The sequence below is a fragment of the Pelodiscus sinensis genome, chromosome 2 (assembly GCF_052426305.1).
Source record: "Pelodiscus sinensis isolate ZL-2025 chromosome 2, ASM5242630v1, whole genome shotgun sequence".
Lineage (NCBI taxonomy): Eukaryota > Metazoa > Chordata > Testudines > Trionychidae > Pelodiscus > Pelodiscus sinensis.
The window spans coordinates 42,574,797-42,596,460 of record NC_143053.1 but is presented as its reverse complement, the minus strand read 5'-3'; the positions used below and the strand labels follow the sequence as shown (position 1 = coordinate 42,596,460).

The 21,664-nt window shown below is 43.0% G+C and overlaps 1 protein-coding gene across 1 annotated transcript in view; it reads right to left on the bottom strand.

Annotated features, from left to right (window-relative positions):
- CDH17 (cadherin 17) overlaps positions 1-21,664 on the bottom strand; it is a 68,278-nt gene that overhangs the window by 24,360 nt on the left and 22,254 nt on the right. The window contains exons 5-10 of the mRNA XM_006111011.5: positions 20,475-20,613; positions 17,106-17,264; positions 13,858-14,057; positions 8,101-8,232; positions 4,536-4,686; positions 629-844 (exon numbers count right to left, since the gene is read on the bottom strand). Of these exons, the coding sequence (XP_006111073.3) occupies positions 629-844; positions 4,536-4,686; positions 8,101-8,232; positions 13,858-14,057; positions 17,106-17,264; positions 20,475-20,613 (997 nt within the window). The remainder of the gene's footprint in view (positions 1-628; positions 845-4,535; positions 4,687-8,100; positions 8,233-13,857; positions 14,058-17,105; positions 17,265-20,474; positions 20,614-21,664) is intronic.

Sequence of the window (21,664 nt, the reverse complement as noted above, 5' to 3'; positions counted from 1 at the left end):
ACTAAGGTAAGAGAAATGTAATCCTGTTTTCTCTATGTGCTTCTATCTCCCATGGAGGTCAATGCAAATTCTGTAAGTTTTGCTTGGCTAAGAACTTCAGAATGAAGCCCTTAATCTTCAATGGAAAAATGTACGTACTTTCCATTCAGTTAACCATCAGGGATTTCTGAACTCTTGGATAATGGGTCTTGCAAAACCTTTCTGAAGATGAACTTTTGTTCTGAATGTTTGTATAAACCATCTGGACTCTCTGGCCAGCTGCATGGAACTCACTGAAGTTTCTCCAATGAGACATTCGTAGTGGAGATAAGCCCTAATAAGGCTTTCCGGTAAAACCAGTGGAAACATCACAATTTTTGCAGCCCCTTCAAAAATTCCCTTGCAGAAGAAAACCTCTTATGGTAGAATTCTAGTAAACCCTGTGCCTTAGTGCTTGCTGAATTCAGTTCTCTGTGTGTCTTTAAGTAATTAAGTACAATTCAGAAAGAAGAGCAGCCCTCAATACTGCTGCTTGCTGTAATGCAAAACCCTTAATCACTTAACATGAACATCTTGGATACTAAACACTGAAACAGGAAGGCTGCCGGAAAGAAATTATTTCAATGTGTGATGGGCTGTCTCTACTGACCTTTATCTGTCACCTCTACAGTCACAGAATAATTCGAAATTATCCTCTTGTTTAATGAAGCTCTAGTTAACTGGAAAGTCCCAGCTTCTTGCTGGATAATAAAGAGGTTATCAAAAGGGATTTTGGGAATCTGGTCCACAATACGGAACTGCAGGCGAGAATTAAGAGTGTCTTCTTTATCCATGTCTGTTGCATGAAGAGTTCCAATATTACTCCCTATGATCAAGGAAAGAATTAAATCAGTTAAGGTACATCTACACTGTGGCGCTATTTCAGGATACTTCCGCTATTTTGGGATACTTCCAAAATAGCTATTCTGAGTCATTGAAACAAGACCGTTATTTCAAAATATTACAGGCTCACTATTCCAACATTCCCTTATCCCACAAGGATTAAGGGACATTTTGGAATAGTGGTTTATTTAGAAATTGACTTGAAATAAGCTATTCAATGTGTGTAGCTAAAATTACATAGCTTATTTTCAGCTAAAGGAGCAGTGTAGATGCACCTTTAGATAACATCTATCAATGTACATTTGCTTCCCCCTAAATAAAATACTATGGACAATGCTGCTAGTATGACTATTATTGATACCATAAACATGCCAATTGCCTGGGAAATACCATTTGCAGTGTTGTCATAGCTATGTCTGTCCCAAGATATTACACAGACAAGGTGGACGAGTGTGAAGGGCTTCACTCACCACAAAGGGCCCCTCTTTGTGGTCCCACATTGTGGATTAGCTCCACATAGGTCTGATGCCACATTCTTTACAACATGACTTTTTTCCAGAACTCAGGGTGTTCTTTGTGAGACAGCCCTGCAGCCAGGTCACTATACTCCTCCCCTTCTGGAGTAACAAAGTCTTTCCAGAACAGCTTGTCCAGGGAGCATTTTTGCCACTCCTGTGCCACTTCCCAGTGACTGGTAGGAGAACCCAGAACTTCCTTCTACACTGGGTTCCAGCGCAGGGGCCCTACAAGAAGCAGCCCAAGTCTGCATAGTCATAAGAACATACATAAAAATGGCCATACTGGGTCAGACCAATGGTCCATCTAGCCCAGTATCCTGTCTTGCCGACAGGAACCTATACCAGGTGCCCCTGAGGGAGGGAACACAACAGGTAATCCTCACATGATCCTCTTGTTGCTGTTTCCCTGGGCTGTTTCACTAGCCCTCTCAGCTTTCCTTTCCCAATAACTCCTCTGGGGTTGACCCTTCTTCTAGGTCTAGAATCCCAGGGCTCATTATCCCTACTAGGTTTTCATCTTCCATCGTCTCCGCTCCCAGAGGAAGACTGCAGGCTCCCTGCAGCCTCCTACAGCAAACTCCCTGGCTTTATAGCCAGCTGTGATTCTTGTTCATTTAGGCCTGACTGTCCCTCCAGATGCAGCCAAGTACACTAGCTGGCCTCTCAGTCTCATATTAACCCTTTCAAGGCTTGTGTGAGGTAGGCACCCCATCACGGTGACTTATTTTATTGTACCAATTTCTGTTGGTGCAAGATTGGGAACTTAAATTCATAACTTTGCTAAACACTAAAAATCATGGTTTTAATAATTATATCAGCTCTATAGTTTATTGCAACAACCTATAATCCACAAAGCCCCCTCTTTTGTCCTATGACTGCAGAGGTGTTAAGCGGCCACTTCACTTTGACTGGTGCCTTACATATGTGTGAACTATCTGTGCTAAACAATCTGTTCCACACTCTATTTAATTCTGACTCTCTAAATATCTTTCCCAGGCCTGAAGAAGAGCTCTATCTAGTTCAAAAGCTTGTGTCCTTCACCAGCAGAAGTTGGTTCAATAAAAGATGTTACCTGACCCACCTTGACTCTGGAAAACACTGTAAAGAAACACAATACTTTATATTAAAACTATGTATTAGCTCAGTCAACTGTTATGGGGCTGTTGTTGGAATTATGACACGCAATTCTATGGCCTGTATATGCAAGAAGTTAGAGAAAATTATCATAAAGGGCCCTTCAGGCCTTAAAATCTCTGCATAAGTAATGTAGTCTTATGGACAGATTTCACTTACATCGGGGAGATCGGGAGAGATCCCGGATGATTGGAAAAAGACAAATGTAGTGCCCCTCTTCAAAAAAGGGAAGAAGGACGATCCAGGGAACTATAGACCAGTCAGTCTTACCTCAGTTCCTGGAAAAATCAGGGAAGGGATACTTAAGGAATCCATTTTGAGGCACTTGGAAGAGGGGAAAGTGATCAGGAATAGTCAGCATGGATTCACAAGGGGCAAGTCATGCCTGACCAATCTGATTAGCTTCTATGATGAGGTAAATGGCTCTGTAGATGTGGGAAAGTCAGTAGATATCATATACCTTGACTTTAGCAAGGCTTTTGATACAGTCTCCCACAATATTCTTGCCAGCAAGTTAAGAGAATGTGGATTGGATAAATGGACAGTAAGATGGATAGAAAATTGGCTAGAAGGTTGGGCCCAGCGAGTAGTGCTCAACAGCTTGATGTCAGGATGGCGGTCAGTTTCTAGCGGAGTGCCCCAAGGTTCGGTTCTAGGACTGGTTTTGTTCAATATCTTTATTAATGACCTGTATATGGGGATGGATTGCACCTTCAGCAAGTTTGAGGATGACACTAAGCTAGGGAGAGAGGTAGATACACACAAGGGCAGAGATAGGGTCCAGAGAGACTTAGATAAATTGGAGGATTAGGCCACAAAAAATCTAATGAGGTTCAACAAGGACAAGTGCAGAGTCCTGCACTTGGGACGGAAGAATCCCAAGCATTGTTACAGGCTGGAGACCAACCACCTAAGTAGTAGTTCTACAGAAAAGGACCTGGGGATTACAGTGGATGAGAAGCTGGAGATGAGTCAGCAGTGTGCCCTTGTAGCCAAGAAGGCTAATGGCATATTAGGTTGCATTAGGAGGAACATTGCCAGTAGATCCAGAAATGTAATTATTCCCCTTTATTCGGCTCTTGTGAGGCCACATCTGGAGTAGTGTGTCCAGTTCTGGGCCCCCCACTACAAAAAGGATGTGGACGCATTGGAGAGGGTCCAGCGGAGAGCAACCAAAATGATTAGGGGGCTGGAATATATGACCTATGAGGAGAGGCTGAGGGAGTTGGGTCAGTTTAGTCTGCAGAAGCGAAGAGTGAGGGGGGATTTGACAGCAGCCTTCAATTTCCTGCAGGGAGGTTCCAAAGAGGATGGAGAAAGGCTGGTCTCAGTAGTGACAGATGGCAGAACAAGGAACAATGGTCTCAAGTTGTGGTGGGAGTAGTCCAGGTTGAATATTAGGAAAAACTATTTCACTAGGAGAGTGGTGAAGCACCGGAATGGGTTACCTAGGGAAGTAGTGGAGTCTCCATCCCTAGAGATTTTTAAGTCTCGGCTTGACAAAGTCCCAGCTGGGTTGATTTAGTTGGGATTGGTCCTGCCTAGGGCAGGGGGCTGGACTTAATGACCGTCTGAGATCTCTTCCACCTCTATGGTTCTATGATTCTATGGTGTAAATAAGAAGTAACTCCATTGAAGTTAATGGAGTTACACCAATGTACTATACACAACAAGGACAGGAGAATGGAAGCACTTTTCAGTGAGAGCAAACAATATTTTTTATCTTAAAAAAGGGAAGCAAATTCTATTGTTAGCCCTGTAGTTGTAAGGAGAGCATAATGGTTTTTTTAAAATGACATTTCTGTTTTACGCATTGAGTATTTGAGTTTTCTGTGACTAGCTTAGCTTCACTGACAATCCAATTTCTAGTCAGTCAGACAATTTGCATGAGTAAGCACAATTCAAAATAAATAAATTTGGCAGAATTGGGCCCTGAAATTGTCAATTCTAATTTTATCAAATGCAAACAATGTTCAGATGGTGAGAATAATTGATATAATAGGTACTTTCATGATATCTTACCTTCTTTTTCATTCTCCTGAACTTCAAATATAGTCAAAGCCTTCTGACACACAGGAGGATTATCATTAATATCTTGAACCAGAACAGTGACTGACAAAGGTCGGTCCAGGTCCACTCCTCCATCATCTTTTGCCGTTGCAAAAAATGAATACTACAATAAAATTGCAATTAGGAATAATAAACAAAAGAACTACAATAGCTTCCATTTAAATGAATCACAAGGAAAACCTTGCTATCAAATAAAAGCTCTTTCTGTGTGTCTTAATAACATTTTCATCTATTTTAATACTAATTACTTATAGCATCTAATAGGGTACTTAAAGCCAAGTTACCTGAATACCTCACAATTCATCAATGAATTTATTCTCCCAACATCCATGAGAGGCTGGAAAACATTATTCTCTCCATTTCACAAATGACTAATTTGCATTCAGAGAGGTGAAGTGCACAAGAAGTCTGTATGAGAGCTGAAACAGAATCTATGAATGAAATCCTGGCATCAATGAAGTCAATGGCATAATTCCATTGATTTCAATAAACTAGGATTTCAACCTGTATCCCCTTCTAATCCCAGTCCAGTGTCTGTTATAATGACAAGACTATTCTTCCTGTCTAGGGCCACAATTTAGGAATTTAAGAATGTGCCTAACTTTAAGCATAAGAAGTCACATTGAAGTGTTTAAAGTTAGGCATTTACTTATGTTCCTTATACATAGGGCCTATGACTGAATTCCCTCCTGGAAATACTTATTCTGCCTTCAGTGAGAAGTACACAAATGATCACCATTTTATTCATTAAATCTCTTTTTCATGCCCCTTCTGATGATGCAATTTTGTGAGGTCAGGGAATTCCCAAGAAAATGCTGACTGTATAGTTAGAGAAAACACACTTAGATATGTTACGGAAAGTATCATTTTTAAAATTAAACACAAAACGCAAAATGGTGAGGGAGATTAAATCCCTTTAAATATGCTAACTGGTCACTATCTAGTATATTGACAATTCTTTCAGTGCCACAAGATGAGTGATTTATAGCCTGTAGTTTTATACATTTTGCAATGATTTTATTGGCCCAATAAAAAGCACGGTATTATTTTCCTTGTCTAGAAATTTCTTTCATAAAGAAAATGTCTAATATGAAAACAGACTCATTTTAATTACATGATAAACTAATGTCAACATCTCAGACTATTCCTGGGGCTAAGTTAAAAGGCAGCTCTACAATTTTGTCTTTATTCAAGATGACAGGCCAGATCCTGTCTTCTTCAGTGTGTCTATACTGCCATGAAATGCCTACAACTGGCCTATGCCAGGGTCTGTCTCTACACTGTTAATAAATACACACAGCTGGCCTTTGTAAGGGGATGTCTACATTGCCTTTAAAAACCTGTGGCTGGTCTGTGCCAGCTGACTCAGGCTCATGAGGCTCGGCTAGTGAGCTGTTTAACTGCAGCGTAGACACTTAGGATATGTCTAGACTACATGCCTCTGCCGATAGAAGCATGTAAATTAGACTACCTGACATAGTCAATGAAGCGGGGATTTAAATATCCCCCACTTCATTAAAATAAAAATGGCCACCGCATTGTGCTGGCTCAGCTGATTGTCGACAACGCGGCGTCAAGATGCGGATTGGTCGACAAGCAAAGCCTTTGTCGACCGATCCTGTAAACCTCATTTCACAAAGCATAAGGAAGCGGTCGACAATGGCTTTCCTTGTCGACCAATCCGCATCTTGACTGCCGCATTGTGCCGACAATCAGCTGAGCTGGCACAACGCGGTGGCCATTTTTATTTTAATGAAGCGGAGGATATTTAAATCCCTGCTTCATTGGCTATGCCAGGTAGTCTAATTTACATGCCTCTGTCGGCAGAGGCATGTAGTCTAGACATACCCTTAGGCTGGAGCTCAGGTTCTAAGATGCTGTGACATGGGAGGGAGCCAGAGTTCAGGCTGCAGCCTGAGCCTGAACATCTACACTGTAATTAAACAGTCCTTTAGCCCAGGGGTGGGGAACCTTTTCTGAGTTGGGAGGCCAGTGATCCACAGAAAAATCAGTTGGGGGCCACGCACAAGTGAGAAGTAAAAACAAAAAAAATCCCTCACTGATGTGACTCCTGACTGAGAAGCAGAAAGACTCTCCCCACCTTCCGCATGTACACCAGAGCCTAGAGGGGCCCAGACCAGTAGATTTTGTGTGCTCCAGCCCCGCAGGAGGGCAGTGGGATAGCTGGAGTGTCAGCACAGATACCCCAATGCTGGGGAGCGGCTGTGAGCCTTGAGGGCTGGACCCAGGCAAGCCGGAGGCCCTACCCAGCCCCCAGCCCTGAGGTTCCCCACCCCTGCTTTAGCCCAAGTTGCTGGGACAGGCCACACATGGATTTTCAATGGCCATGTAGACATACCCTTAATTCCAGACACAAGCACTGACTCTCAGATCCCCCCGCTTCCCACCCACTGCTGAACAACTGGTTGATGGCAAGCAAGAGGCACTGAGCTGGGGAGGGTGGAGCTGATCAGTAGGGCCCACCAAAGAGCTGATCAGCCAGTGGCTGGTGGGTGCTGAGCACCCTTTATTTTTTCTGTGGGTGCTCCAATTCTGGAACACCCATGGAGTCGGCACCTATAGTTCCATCAAACGGTCATAAGACAGGTGGATATAGTTGTCTCATGATCGCCCCGGCATGGAGGAAAGCCCAGGTGGTGTCAGGCCAGCATACAGCTGCTAACCCCCGACTCATCCTCCCCTCTAGCATAGATCCTAAGGTCCAAGAAAAGGGAGCTTGGCCAATGGGCTGCTTCCCTGCCACTAGACAGACTTCTTAAAGCCCTGGACAACTGATACAACTTGGAGCAGCCTTGGGGCTACATTTGAAGTGTTTTTTTGTATGAACACTTGCTTTTAACTAGTAAAGCACATGCAGGTGTGTGCTGTCAAATCTTAGTCTTAGCCAATGTGATCTACACACAATATACATGATAAAGTTCTTTCCTCTTTGTGGAAAGAACCTATACAAACATATCTAGGGAGAAAGAGAGTCTGATATCTGTTGCTGAGCAAGCTCATTATCTTTTACAGTAACATCATTTCTTCTGTATTGCCTACCGTAAATAAATGCCTCCCCACCCACCTCTTGGAGAAGAAAGGAAGGGAGACTTCAGAGTGCTATGTCTTTTGCCCACCAGCAAAGCCACAGTGCACCATGCAATCAGGTATTGTAATGATGTCTCTGAATAGCACGTGTTCAATGTAATTCAGAATAGGCTGTGAAAACTGCAGTAACTACAGAACTTGTGTTGCTTTAGAAAGAAATGTTGTAAAGTGCTGAATTAAGGGCTGTTGGATGATGAATCTAATCATGGGAATGCCAGCTATTAAAACTGTGTGAGATTCCATGTCTATCAAGTCACTTAGATTCCTCCAGAAACCACATCAAACCAAACCTGTCTTTCCTCTTTCGCTGACCTCTCCCACTACTAACTCTCCTACATTTACACCCACAACCACTATGCAGTCTCAGACTGTGGGTATAGCATCAGTCAGGTTTCTCAGTTTTACTTACCTGTTCCTTTTCTTCCCTATCCAAGGGTTCAGTCACATAAATAGTCCCATTTTGGTCAATTGTAAATGGGAACTTGGACAGCCTCTCCTTTTCCAAAAGTTCATATTTTGCACCTGGCTCATTCCACTGTACCTAAAATTCCCAAAATGAGTTAAGACAAAGGATTAAAGGTGTGGACTGAAATGTAACTGAAGGAAACAGTGGGAATGAAAGAGAAAAGACAGATATCCTACTTTGCATATTATGTTATTTTAGGTCCTAAAACAAACAATTTGGCAGGTTTTGGAACTGGGACTCAGGGGACCCAGATGATGGTCCCAGTTCTGCTACCGGTCTGCTGAATAAACTCTCTCTTTGCTTCTATTTCCTTCTCATTAAAATATAGATAACAACACATGCCTCCTTTTAAAAGAACTTTGAGATCTACAAACAAAAATCACTTGTACAAATGAGGTTTATGATTACAGTATTGGAATGGCAACAAACAACTGTACCAAACAACTTCTGTGATTTCCTTCTTCAGCTTTACCCACCTAAGAACTTTGGGTTCACAGATGAAAATGTGTGCGTGTGTGTGTGTGTGTGTGTGTGTGTGTGTGTAAGCTTTTTTCAAACATTCTAAGACTTTTTCGTACATAATAAAGGAGTAAGAGATGCTGTTTAAAAAGTAGGCTGAGATATAGCACCTACTATTCTCTGCTCCACAGAGACAATATTCACTTGAATGGGAAATTTTCACATACATTATTCCAGAATGTTAATATTATTTTTACTGTCTATTGTTCACAGGGATCTTTCTTTAATCTGCAATCTCACTGGACTTAATCCTACTACCATTGAAATGCATGGCACACTCTCATTATTGCTGGGTGAGTTAGGGGTACCACTGTTGACACCATCAGCTCAGGATTAAACAAAGACTGTGAATGTCTAGCCAATTACAAAAACAGTTCCTCCTCTCTTGGTGTTCACACCTCCAGATCAGCTGCTAGAAGTGGGCCTCATACTCCCTGATTGAATTAACCTCGTTATCTCTAGCCTGATTCTGGCCTGCATATTTATACCTGCCTCTGGAAATTTCCACTACATGGATCTGACGAAGTGGGTCTTTGCCCACGAAAGCTTATGCTCCAATACATCTGTTAGTCTATAGGGGTATGTCTACAGTACAAACTTAATTCGAACTAACAGACGTTAGTTCGAATTAACTTTGATAGGCGCTACACTAGCGCTCCGCTAGTTCGAACTTAATTCAAACTAGCGGAGCGCTTAATTCAAACTAGGTAAACCTCATTTTACGAGGACTAACGCCTAGTTCGAATTAGCTAGTTCAAAGTAAGGGCTGTGTAGCCACTTAATTCAAACTAGTGGGACGCTAGCACTCCCCAGCTTTCCCTGGTGGCCACTCTGGGCACCACCAGGGAAACTCGTCTGCCCCCCTCCTGGCCCCGGAGCCCTTAAAGGGGCACGGGCTGGCTACGGTGCCCGTGCCAGGTGCAAACCTGCCAGCACCCAGCCAGCAGACCCTGCACCTGGCACGGCTCGAAGCAGCCACCTGATGCCACCCAGCCCTCCGCCTCTTCCCGGGACCAGGCTGGCGGCTCCCGGGAGCCTGCCCAGGTCCGCAAGAGGCAGGCGCCCGCCTGGTCTAGTGCAGAGATCGTGGACCTCATCCACGACCTCTGCACTAGGCACAGGAAAGTGGCCGTCTAGGGCAGGATAGCTTCCAGCCTGGCCACCCGGGAGCAGGTTTGCATGAAAATCAAGGTGGTCCACTGAGACCCCCGACCCTGAGCTTAGAATGTCCATACTGGGTCAGACCAAAGGTCCATCTAGCCCAGTAGCCTGTCTGCCGACGGTGGCCAACACTAGGGACCCTGGAGGGGATGGACCGAAACAATGACCAAGCCATTTGTCTCGTGCCATCCATCTCCAGCCTTACACAAACAGAGGCCAGGGACACCATTTCTACCCCCTGGCTAATAGCACTCCATGGACCCAACCTCCATGACTTTATCTAACTTCTCTTTAAACTCTGTTCTAGTTCTAGCCTTCACAGCCTCCTGCAGCAAGGAGTTCCACAGGTTGATTATTTGCTTTGTGAAGAAGAACTTTATGTTATTAGTTTGAAGCCTGCTACCCATTCATTTCATTTGGTGTCCTCTAGTCCTTCTATTATGGGAACTAATGAAGAACTTTTCTTTATGCACCCTCGCCACACCACTCATGTTTTTATAGACCTCTATCATATCCCCCCGCAGTCTCCTCTTTTCTAAGCTGAGAAGTCCCAGTCTCTTTAGCCTCTCTTCATATGGGACCTGTTCCAAACCCCTGATCATTTTAGTTGCCCTCCCCTTTCCCACCCTCTTTCTTCCCCTCTCCCACCTCTTTTTCCCAGTTTCCCCGAGTTTTGTTCAATAAAGAGTTTCTATTTTTGAACACACGTGTCCTTTATTTTGTACATCAGGAAGGGGGGCTAGGGAGGGGTAAGTGGAAGGAGGTGAGGGAGGAATGGGGTACGAGCCCCCGATGGGGAGGACTGGGCTGGCTCTGTGGGCTTCTCGGGGTGGAAGCTCTCCTGAAGCCCCTTGATTGACCAACCCTCCGTATGGCAGCCTGCGGCAAGTGCAGCCGGGTTGATGGCCGAGTGCTGTGATGTGCCGAGTGTGGGCACTCAGGGCACTCCAAGCCAGGACTGCTTTGCAAGCGGGGAACCCCTGAGAACTGTCTGTCCGGGGTGGGGGTCGGGTCCCTTTAAGCACAGCCCTCGGCTAGCCTGAGGCAGCAGCTCCACACTCTAAGTCCTAATCTGATGCCCTGCCGGCACTGCTTCCGGCCATCCTTAACCTCAGTTCAGGGTCCACTCAGTGTGGACATGCTAGTTCGAATTAGCAAAACGCTAATTCGAACTAATTTTTAAGTCTAGATGCACTAGTTCGAATTAGCTTAGTTCGAATTAACTAATTTAGTTCGAATTAGTGATGTAGTGTAAACATACCCTAAGGTGCTACAGGACTCTTTGTCACTCTCATTATGTTCAACAGGAGTAGAATAAGGGTCATTATATGTCATTTTTCAAAACAACTTTCTCAAGAACAAAGTATGAATAATCTTGTAATACCCTAGCTATCAGTACACTGTGTGATCCAATGCCAAGTGAACTTCTAAGCATGACTATTTCAAGGTGTTTGCCTATTAGTTAATATTTACTGGTGTCAGTATTGTTATACCAATTTAATCAGCACAGTCTTCCTTTGTGCTGCAGAACACCAGAGGAAGTAGGTGTTATGATGGGAAATATGGAACCTGAAGGAAGTCAGAAAGCTGATTTTAAGTCCTTTATAGCTATTGTGAAGGTAGCAAGTTGCACTATGTCTCACTACATCTGGTTTAGGCCAAATACTTACTCTTAAAACTCTGTGGACACACTGGGATCCATGGGTGCGTAGTCTGCTTCCCTGCTCCCACATGGAAGGGTAGGGTGGCAGTCTCAGAATTACCTTAAGTGAGGAATGTAGGGGAGCTGTTGACTGGGGAGTGTCTGGTAGCAGGGCTATATTGGAACTGCCAGAGAGCGTAAGGAAGTGGGAACACCAGACCCAGTTAAGAGGAACAAAATCTCTGCAAAGCTTGCCCCTTGACTCCAGCTGGCTTCCCAGGGCTGAACTACTGCTGTTTCCTCATTAATGGAGTGAGGGTGGGCAGACATAACCAACCACACAAGTGAAGGAGTTGGAGAACAATCCATAAGGAGAACTTGGGGGAGTTTTCCTGCCTATTGGACACCCTCCCATAAGTTTTTCTGGGTATGTCTACACTACCACCCTAGTTCGAACTAGGAGTAACGGTAGTTCGGAATAGGAAGCCTAACCCGAACTACCTAGTCTGTGCCGCGTGTAGCCGCAGGGCACGGAGTCCACACTAGCGGACATTTAAAAATGGCAGCACCCGGCAATATGCAAATGAAGCCCGGGAAATTCAAATCCCGGGGTTCATTTGCAACTCTGGTTGCCTACATTACCACCCTAGTTTGAACTAGGGAGGTAGTGTAGACATACCCTCTGTGAGAGAGGCAATCAAGCCCTACATTTACTATTCCCGGTGGTGCTGTTGGGATTAATTTGAGTGCCGCTATGTGCTGATACGGACAGTGCAATCCAACTCCCATTTTGAATTCTCAGTTCCATTTTACCATCTATGAACTATTGGGACTGTTTGACGCAAAGGAACTGGTATGGACTGGATTTTCCTGCCAAAAGAACTGTTGCACCCAGTACTAAAGGTGCACACATCACTTACCATCATTTGCCCATGACACTAAACATCTGCATTCAGCACTAACTGTTTGCACCCTGCACCATCTAACGTGCATACGGCACAAACCTCCTTTTCCTGCCAAGGACTATTTAAAAGGAGGTCTTGTCCTAAGGCTTGGGTTGCTTCTTCCTCAGTTCCTGAGTTCCCCTGTTCCTCGGTTGCTGATTCGTCAGACTCAAGGATGATGAAATTCTCAGGTCTCAGTGACATCTTTCAGAGTAGACTGTAGCAAAGGCTCAGCTACTGTATGTGGGAGTGTCAACTAGAGACTGAGGGTCCCCATCATCACAGCTGGATAACAACTCAGCTGTCCGGGTTCCCGAGTTGTGGTGAATGCCCAAGCATCGGTGAAACTAAAAGCGAGAGTGGCTACTTGTGGACATTTCAGACTGCTGTGGCAAAGGCCCAGGCCTTTCCGGAATTGCTCCATTCTAATATCATCTAGAATCCTCAAGGGACCACTCGGTGTTCCTCCCCAACAGCTATAAGTAGCCCGAAGGTTGAAGGTCCCGAGCAACTTACCCGAACCCTGTCCGGTTCTTCCATTGTACCACCTACCAATTGTAAAGTTGTTTACCTTTTGGGGTTTTCTTTACTATCCTCTATTTCTTTGTTGGTGTGGGTTGGCTTTGTGGTGCAAAGTGTCTGGGGTTGTTGTTTTATGTCATTAACTGCTGTGTGTATTCAAATTTACAATATAATTGAGTTTTAATTTATTCTGGACTCTGGCTGTGTCAATCTTACCGATTATTAGATATGGGAGTGCCAGGCCAAACCTCACTTCTGTGCAGAGACACTCAAAATCATAGTCAGCCCACAGTATCAAGTTTCTTACCTGGGTCTCTGGGGTAACAGTGCTAACTAGCACTACCCATGTTTTTCCCAACTGTTGTATTCCCCATCTGTAACTCCCCCCCCCCCATACACACCCCTTCTTTAAAAGACTAATTCTCTATTTCATCAAAGGGGCTCTGACTTCTGTAATTCATATTGTGCCAAACAGCCTTAAAATGAGTATCCTTTCTGTTTGGTTGAGTTTTCTATATATCAGTAGAATTCCCTATACATTGCCTACAGTTTATAGAATATAGCAAGACCAGCACTTTGTTTAAACTTGAATGGAAAAAATCCTTGTGACACTTTTCAACTGACATTTCTCTGGACTGTACCTTAATCATCTCCCTAGCATCCATTTCATAATAAGAATACATTAGAGAAACCAACACTCTCTTCCAATTAATGTAAAATATTCTCAGGGGACAAAATTTTGAAATCCATATTCCATTTCCTTCCTCAACCCAAACTCCCATTGACAGCAAAATCCAACACAGAGGATGTACAAAAGCCTTGATAACTGGAAGAAGTTCTGCAGCTGACAGGGAAAACTTAGACCTCAGAGATGCACTGATGTTAGTCATTTCTGTGATTTCTAGACCCTACCTGTGTGATAGCGATGGGATGAGGCTCAGTAGAGTTTTCTTTAATATAGACATCTGGAGGTGCCTTCCAAAGATTCTCCTTCACGGTTAGTTCCACATCAGTGTTACTGGTTAAAGCATTCTCTGACATTCCTGCCAAATCCTTTACTGTGACAACAAGAAGGAACATTTCTTGCTTTTGGGGATCTAAGAGATGAAATCCTAGAGACAAAACAAAGAGACACAAGAGAAACTAAGCAAAGTTTCAGTTACTAGTTCATTGTTTAGCTACAGAGGAATCCCATCTCCTGCTCTATATACCTGCATTGGTGTGGCCTGCTTTTACAGCTGTCACTCTAGGCTTCGCTTCATGAACTTAAAGATGAGCCTCTGTGTTGCAACTTGTGAAAATGGTGAAAGCAACACTCCAAGGCTGTGTCCAGACTCGAGGGTTTTTTCGAAAAAACTTCACCTGCGTCTAGACTACAGCCGCGCTCTTTCGAAATTAAATCGAAAGAACGTAGCTTTTCTTTCGACGGCGGAAAACCTCATTTCACAAGGAAGAACGCCTTTTTTCGAAAGTGCTCTTTCGAAAAAAGGCGTTCTTGAATGCAAACAGGGCTTTTTCGAAAGAGAGCATCCAGACTGCCTGGGTGCTCTCTTTCGAAAAAGCAGCTTGCTTTTTCGAAAGTACTGCTTGTAGTCTAGACGCTCTTTTTCGAAAGAGGCTTTTTCGAAAGTATCTTTCGAAAAAGCCTCTTTCGAAAGAGGCTTGCAGTCTAGACGTAGCCCAAGAGAGGCAATGAGTACTGGCTAGAACAGATAGGGCTCGTCTACACTGGCCCCTTTTCCGGAAGGGGCATGTAAATTTCATGAGTCGTAGTAGGGAAATGTGCGGGGGATTTAAATATCCCCCGCGGCATTTAAATAAAAATGTCCGCCGCTTTTTTCCGGCTTTTAAAAAAGCCGGAAAAGAGCGTCTACACTGGCCCCGATCCTCCGGAAAAAGTGCCCTTTTCCGGAGGGTCTTATTCCTACTTCAAAGGAGCACTTTTTCCGGAGGATCGGGGCCAGTGTAGACGCTCTTTTCCGGCTTTTTTAAAAGCCGGAAAAAAGCGGCGGACATTTTTATTTAAATGCCGCGGGGGATATTTAAATCCCCCGCGCATTTCCCTACTACAACTCATGAAATTTACATGCCCCTTCCGGAAAAGGGGCCAGTGTAGACGTAGCCATAATGTTTTAGGATCTGATCAGACTCCCATTGAAATCAACAGGAGTCATTCCATTGATTTCACTGAGGGCGGGATAAGGTTCTTAGCCTGATAAATAGTTACAATTTCCTGAAAAAGTTGAGAATTACAGTTTTGAGAGATATGGTTTGAGAAAAAATTAAAAATCAAATAAAAAAAGAGTGCAGAGAAAACAATTTGACTATAATTTAGATTCTGGGCTTATCTGAGCTACTATCAGATAACATTGTTGCAAAAATGCCTAGTTGGAGATACAACTGTTCATGACAACGTTCTAAACTAGTACTGGTTCCAGCATATTTAGATTGTAATCTCATTAAGTCACAGGCCATCTTTCTTCTGTGTTTGTACAGCATTTAGCACAATGGTGTCCCTGGTGCTACCAAAATAAAAAATAATTAATAAGTAATAACAGCAAATCAGGCCATAGTTTTGTAAATGGTTAAGAACAATTTATTTGTTTCATGGCAGGTTGTTAGGGCGTTGAGTTGGGTTGGATTTTCTCTTTTTGAATTTGTTTTGGTTGCTTGATTTGAGAGTATCTGACACTAGAATTAAGCCAGTCTCTGACACACCAGATACCTAAGGATTGAAGTAGAGCTCTTCCCTTTGCCATGTGGCTACTGAGCATCAGCAGTTCCCACTGATGTCAGTTGGAGTCACAACTGCTCCACCCTTCTCAGTCATCATCATCATCGCCCTTCACGCCCAACTGGCATATAGGGCAGCAACAAAGGTCCTCCACTTGTCTGTCTCTGGCCAGCCTCTACTCTGGAAGGCCGTCATACAGTTGAGAAGGAATTCTTTGTTGCTGTTTCCATAACAAAAGCTTTTTCTAGGTCAGGGTTGTTAACCCTGAGCCAAACCCCCAATCCTGGAGAACTAGTTTGCATGCTTAATCTGGCTCCTCCCCGCTTGACCTTTCCGGCTTGGTTGAACCTACAAGGAGCACTAAACTCCTGCTGGTATAGCTCCTGGTATCATAAGAACATGCAAGCTGTCCCACCTTGACAAGGTACATGCACAAGGGGCAGGAGCAGCTCGAGGAGGGCTGCCGGCAACTGGCGTCTTGGCGAAATGCGCAATTGGCGCCCCCACCTCCATAGCACTCAATTGAGTGATTTCATCACTGGGCGCCTGTGACGGGGCGGCGTCCGGCGCGGCCGCGCCCCGCACTCTGCCCGACCCCGGAGCCCGCGGGGAGAGCCCGGAGACGCGGACGGGCGGGAGCAACGCCGGCATGGCCAGTGAAGGGCGGGGAGGACAAACCCCAGCGCCGGCTGATGACGTCACTGACGTCTCCGCGCCAGGGGCAGGGCCTCCGGACGCTGAGGACGTGGAGGGGGGGGCGGAGCGAGAGGCCGAGGGTGGGTGGTTCAAAAGAGGGCTGGGGAGGACACAGAGGGGAGGGAGGTGGCCGGAGCGAGGGTGGGCCCGGACCCCCTTCCCCTCTCCCTGCCATAAGTGGAGGAGGAGACAAAAGGATCACTCACGGCCGGCGGCCCAGTCTGGGTCAGACTAACCAGACGCCGAGTAGAGACACTCAACGCCCCGGCTCAGCCGGGGTGCCTGACCCCCACAACAGGTGGGGTGAACTCGTGACAGCACCTCATTAAACGTGGTGCCCATGGAAACTGCTGAGGTTGCCTGTATCCACAGGCCACTCCTGAGAAGGGGCAGACACCTCTCAGTATCACACCCTTAATAAACATGTTTGATCGGCTAACTTAATTCTGGAGATTGGTAGGAAAGGAAATTTTTTTCTTTAATCTTAATTAAAGTCCCTCCCAGACCTACTCCTTCAGCAATGATTGCAAGAAGTGGCTTAAATGAATAGTTAAAGAAAACCTGTCCTAAGTTATCTCTCTTCTGTGTTTCCCTGTGCTCTCTGTTTTTTAGTCTATACACTCTTCAAGTCAGGAGGTAACTGCTTTTACTTTGTGTCATGCACAGCATGGAACTCACGGTTGGAGCTTAACATACAAACAATAGCAATTCTAATGATCATTTTACATACCATTCTCACTTGTGGAAATTGCTCCTGTTATGTTATCAATCTGAAAAAGCATCACATTGTAAGGGTTGGGGAAATGGTGGAGAATGCTGTAACTCAGCTGGCCATTGGGAGTTGCAGGATCATCACGGTCAGTGGCGCTGACATACATGAAGGGTTTGCCTGTTTGGATGTAGAAGAAAAGCCAGTAAGAAAATGGAGGAAGAGCCTTGATACTTTAATCCATGCAGGCGCAGCTCAGGTGTAGGGTAGAGGGGGAGACCCACAGCAATCTGCTTACACCTTCCTGATTCAGGAACACATATGCCTGGCACAAATTAGGACTGCATAGAGTCCAACCTTAATGTACATTCCTAGCATATGTAAAGTCTCTCTGGGAACCGTGTCCCCTCTGCCATGTCTCTTATAGGCTACATGAGGCTGATGCTTGGTGTGGAAGTGCCATCTCATCCATCTTTCTACCTGCAGAGTTCCTCAGGAAAGGGTCATTCTCTGACAACTCTCCTTGGTTAGTTTAGAGCCACATTATGCTGCTTCCACAAATAATCCCTCCCAGAGAGTTCGGAGACAATACACCACTGTTACTGCATTCAGAATTGTTACCTGAAAGAGGCAGTTCTGCACTAGACCTGATTGCAGTTTCGAATGGTGGTTTCATGGGAAATTTTGACATAGTAAAATATGGTTTTGTTCCAAAACAAAGAGAAATTACTTTTGGAAATGTCCTGCAAAATGGCAATTTAAAAAAAAATCATTTGGGAAAATTGTCACATCAAAATGAAATGACTTTTGAAATGTATTTTTCCATTTCTACATTGTATCGCTTATATGATTTAATACCAGTGGTAATAGTATATAGTATGACATACATTAGCATACAAAATTATGGCTTAATATAAAATGGCTTGTCCTTTTCTTAAAATTTTTGATCAAAGTGTCTCCTGTTTATAACGTAACATAAGACGGGCCATGTTGAATCAGATCAATGGTCCATCTAGCCCAGCATCTTGTCTGCTGGGCAGCGCTGCACAGGGAATGAACAGAGAAGGGGAACTGAGTGATCCATTCTCTTTTTTGACCCCATTTATCAACCCATTTTTGTCCTTCACAACATTACCTGGCAAGAAGTCACACAGATTGACTGTGCGCTATGTAAAGAAGTACTTCCTTTTGCTTGTTTTAAACCCATTGCCTGTTAATTTCATTGAGTGACTCCTTGTTCTTGCAGAATGAAAGGGAAAAATCACACTTGCTTATTAACATACCATCCATGGTTAATAGACCTCTATTATATCCTCCTAGTAATCTCTTGAAGTTGAACAGTCCCAGACTTTTTAATTTCTCTTTATACTTAACTGAAGCTTTTCTAACCTCTTTACCATTTTGCTGCCTTTTTTTTTTCCCCCTTTTCTAATTCTTAGGTTACTTCTTTGAGACGTGGCAAACAAAACTGCAAGCAGAATTCCAGACATGGGTGCAACATGAATTTATATAGTGGCATTATGATAATTTTAATTTTTATACTCTATCCCTTGCCTGTGGTTTCTAACTTTGTGTTAGCTTTTATGACTGCTGCTGCACATTGAACAGCTGTTTTCAGAGAATGATCTACAATGATTCCCAGATCGCTTTCTTGAATGGTAACAGCTAATTTAGATCTCGTAATTTTGTTAGAATAGTTGGGATAATGTTTTTGTAAGTGCATTACTTTGCATTTGTCAACATTGAATTTCACCTGACATTTTGTTGCCCAGTTTTGTGAAATCCTTTTGTGACTCTCAGCAGTCAGCTTATTCGTCTTGAGTAATTTTATATCATCTGCAAACTTTGTCACCTTTCTGTTTACAAAACAATTTGACCCTTTGCATTACAATACAAACACTTTTTTCTGTATTATGTAGCAGTTGCCATAATTTTTCAAAAAATAAAAGATTTAACTATTATTTTGTCAAAATATGTCATGAAAATATATGAAATGTCATATTATTTACCATTACTACTGATATTCATTAAATAATGTAAACTAATTTAAAAATGAAAAAATAAATTTCAAAATAAAAATTTCATTGTGAAACAAACATTTGAAATTCTTCCAAAACAAAAAATATTTTTTTCTAATTAAAAAAATTTTGCTTTGGGAAACATTTGTCTAATTTGATTTGCTATAATTTCATGAATATTTTCAGTTCAATCAAAATTATATTTTTCAATGGAAAACCTGAACAAAAATTTTCAGACATGCCGTACAATAGCCCTTCTCGGTGAAAAGCATTCTGTGGAGCATTAAGAGATAGTGGAGCATATATAGATGCATGGAACTGTGAACACATTTTTAATCTTTAATTGTTGATCCATTCAACATATAAAAAGCCCTATCACATGGATGAACAAATAAACTCACGAACTATTGCATTTCTTTCTTGCTTGCTTAAGCCATGGATTCCTGTACTTTACTAAATAAAAGCGCCTTTTTGATTCCATGATCACAGTGTTAGTAGCTGGTCATGCCTCTTTTTCCATTCTCTTGGGCTACGTCTAGACTGCAGCGCTTTTCGGAAGCAATGCCACGTCCAAGGAACATGTCTGCTTTTCCGAATTTTTTTTTTGAAAAAGCGGATGTGCTCTTTCACCATCCCTATAAGTCTCGTTTTAAGAGGAAGATGGGATATGTCAAAAGAGGACTTTTTTCTGAAATTTGGTAAACACACCAAATTTCAGAAAAGCCTCTTTCAACAGTAAAGTGGGAAAAGATATGCAATTTGCATATCGCAAATTGCATATCTTTTTCCAATTTAACTCTACAGACTAGACGTAGCCTTAGCTCTCACCACTGGTTTCCCTATCTTTATGACTTCTAAATTATTTACTGCAGTCTGCAATATGAAACTACTTGGAAACTACTGATGGTGCAGCCCACTTCCTGGAGAGTATTTTGCCACAGGACATATAGAGCACCCATTGTTTAACAACTCTAGTGGCATTTAGATACAGTTGATGTTGATCTAAAAAGACCAAGATAAATGTAGATCCCCTATCAACACCAACTTTTGGGTGACCTTGGTCACATTTTTAACTGCTTTTCACTCTAACTTCTGTCTACACAATGGGAATAATGATATTTACACGAATATTTGTAATTTGGTAAGTTCTATGAAACTTTTCAGGTGTGATAGATACACACCACTATTTACCTATAAGCTATTTGTATTATATTGTACAAAGTCATGCCTTTAATTTTGTAACAGCCCTCATGGCAGGATGCTAGTTTTTTAGGATTTTCAATTTACTGCATTGCACAATGCTCATTAAATGGCACGATATAATTTTTAAATAATAACAATAATAATTATTATTAATGATAATGGCTTTTACCTGGACGGGAATTCTGCCTTACTACTCCATAGTATTTTGTCTTGTCAAACTTTGGTGAGTTGTCATTAATATCCTGAACATTGATAGTAATAGAGTAGGGACCTTTCACTTTCTCTCCCTTTTCATTCAGAGCCTCCACCTAATATTGAAAAGAGAAACAAAGGGCCAGGAAAGATTTTCACTTACGTGAGTTGGAAAACCATAAGCAGCATGTTAAAAATGAAGAGTAAAAACAGTGTGAAACTGATCATTTATGATAACCACTGTTGAGGCACACTCAATAAATCTTGGTACCATTTCATTTCAAAGTGAATTTCACTGGAAAAGAGCAACATTAGCATATGCCTTATTATAATTGTGTTTTTTTTCCAAGAGTGATTAGTCATGATGCAATTCATTAGCTGGTTTTCATTGTACAGTACACCAACAACATGTAGTAGCCCTTGATGATAGTGACTTTTTTCAGTAGCAGTTTGATCTCGATGGTGGAGATTAGTTACGTCTTATGTTTGGAAGGTGCTGGACCAGGGCAAAATGCTCAGCACCCTTCAGGAGCAACCCCTTAATGCTTTTGTTCTTCATAAAGAAATGGATGCTTTCCATACCACAATGACAAAAGCATGAGTATGTGTCTGCTTCAAGTGTGCTAGTCTACAAGTGAAAAAATAAACTGAGCTACAGGGTCAGCGTAAAAAATTAGCCACAAAACAATGTGTTAATAGAGCTGTTCAGGAATGGGATTTTCTTTCCATACTAATATTTTTTAGATTTGGGGTGGGGGGTTGTTTTTGGTTTTTTTGTTTGGAGTTTGGTTTTGTGTGTGTGTGTGTGTGTTTGTAGGGGGCCCATTTTGAAAAATCTCAGTAAAATTGTGAAAAGGAGACTCCAAAAAAAAAGTAATTAATAGCGAGGTAGGTTGCCATTCTGTGTCTGAGTCAGGGCTGGAGAGCAATGAGACAACACTTTGCCAGAGGGTTTCACAGATCTTTGCAGACTGTGATGGAATGGTGAGACTCAGGAACTTGGGTTCCATTCCAGGCTCCGGCTTCAAGTATGTTCTTGTGGACACTGACTCTCTTAAATATATATAAAAATAAATGAACATACCTATCTCCTAGAACTGGAAGGGACCTTGAAAGGTCACTGAGTCCAGTCCCCTGCTTTCACAGCAGGACCAAGTGCCCTCCCTG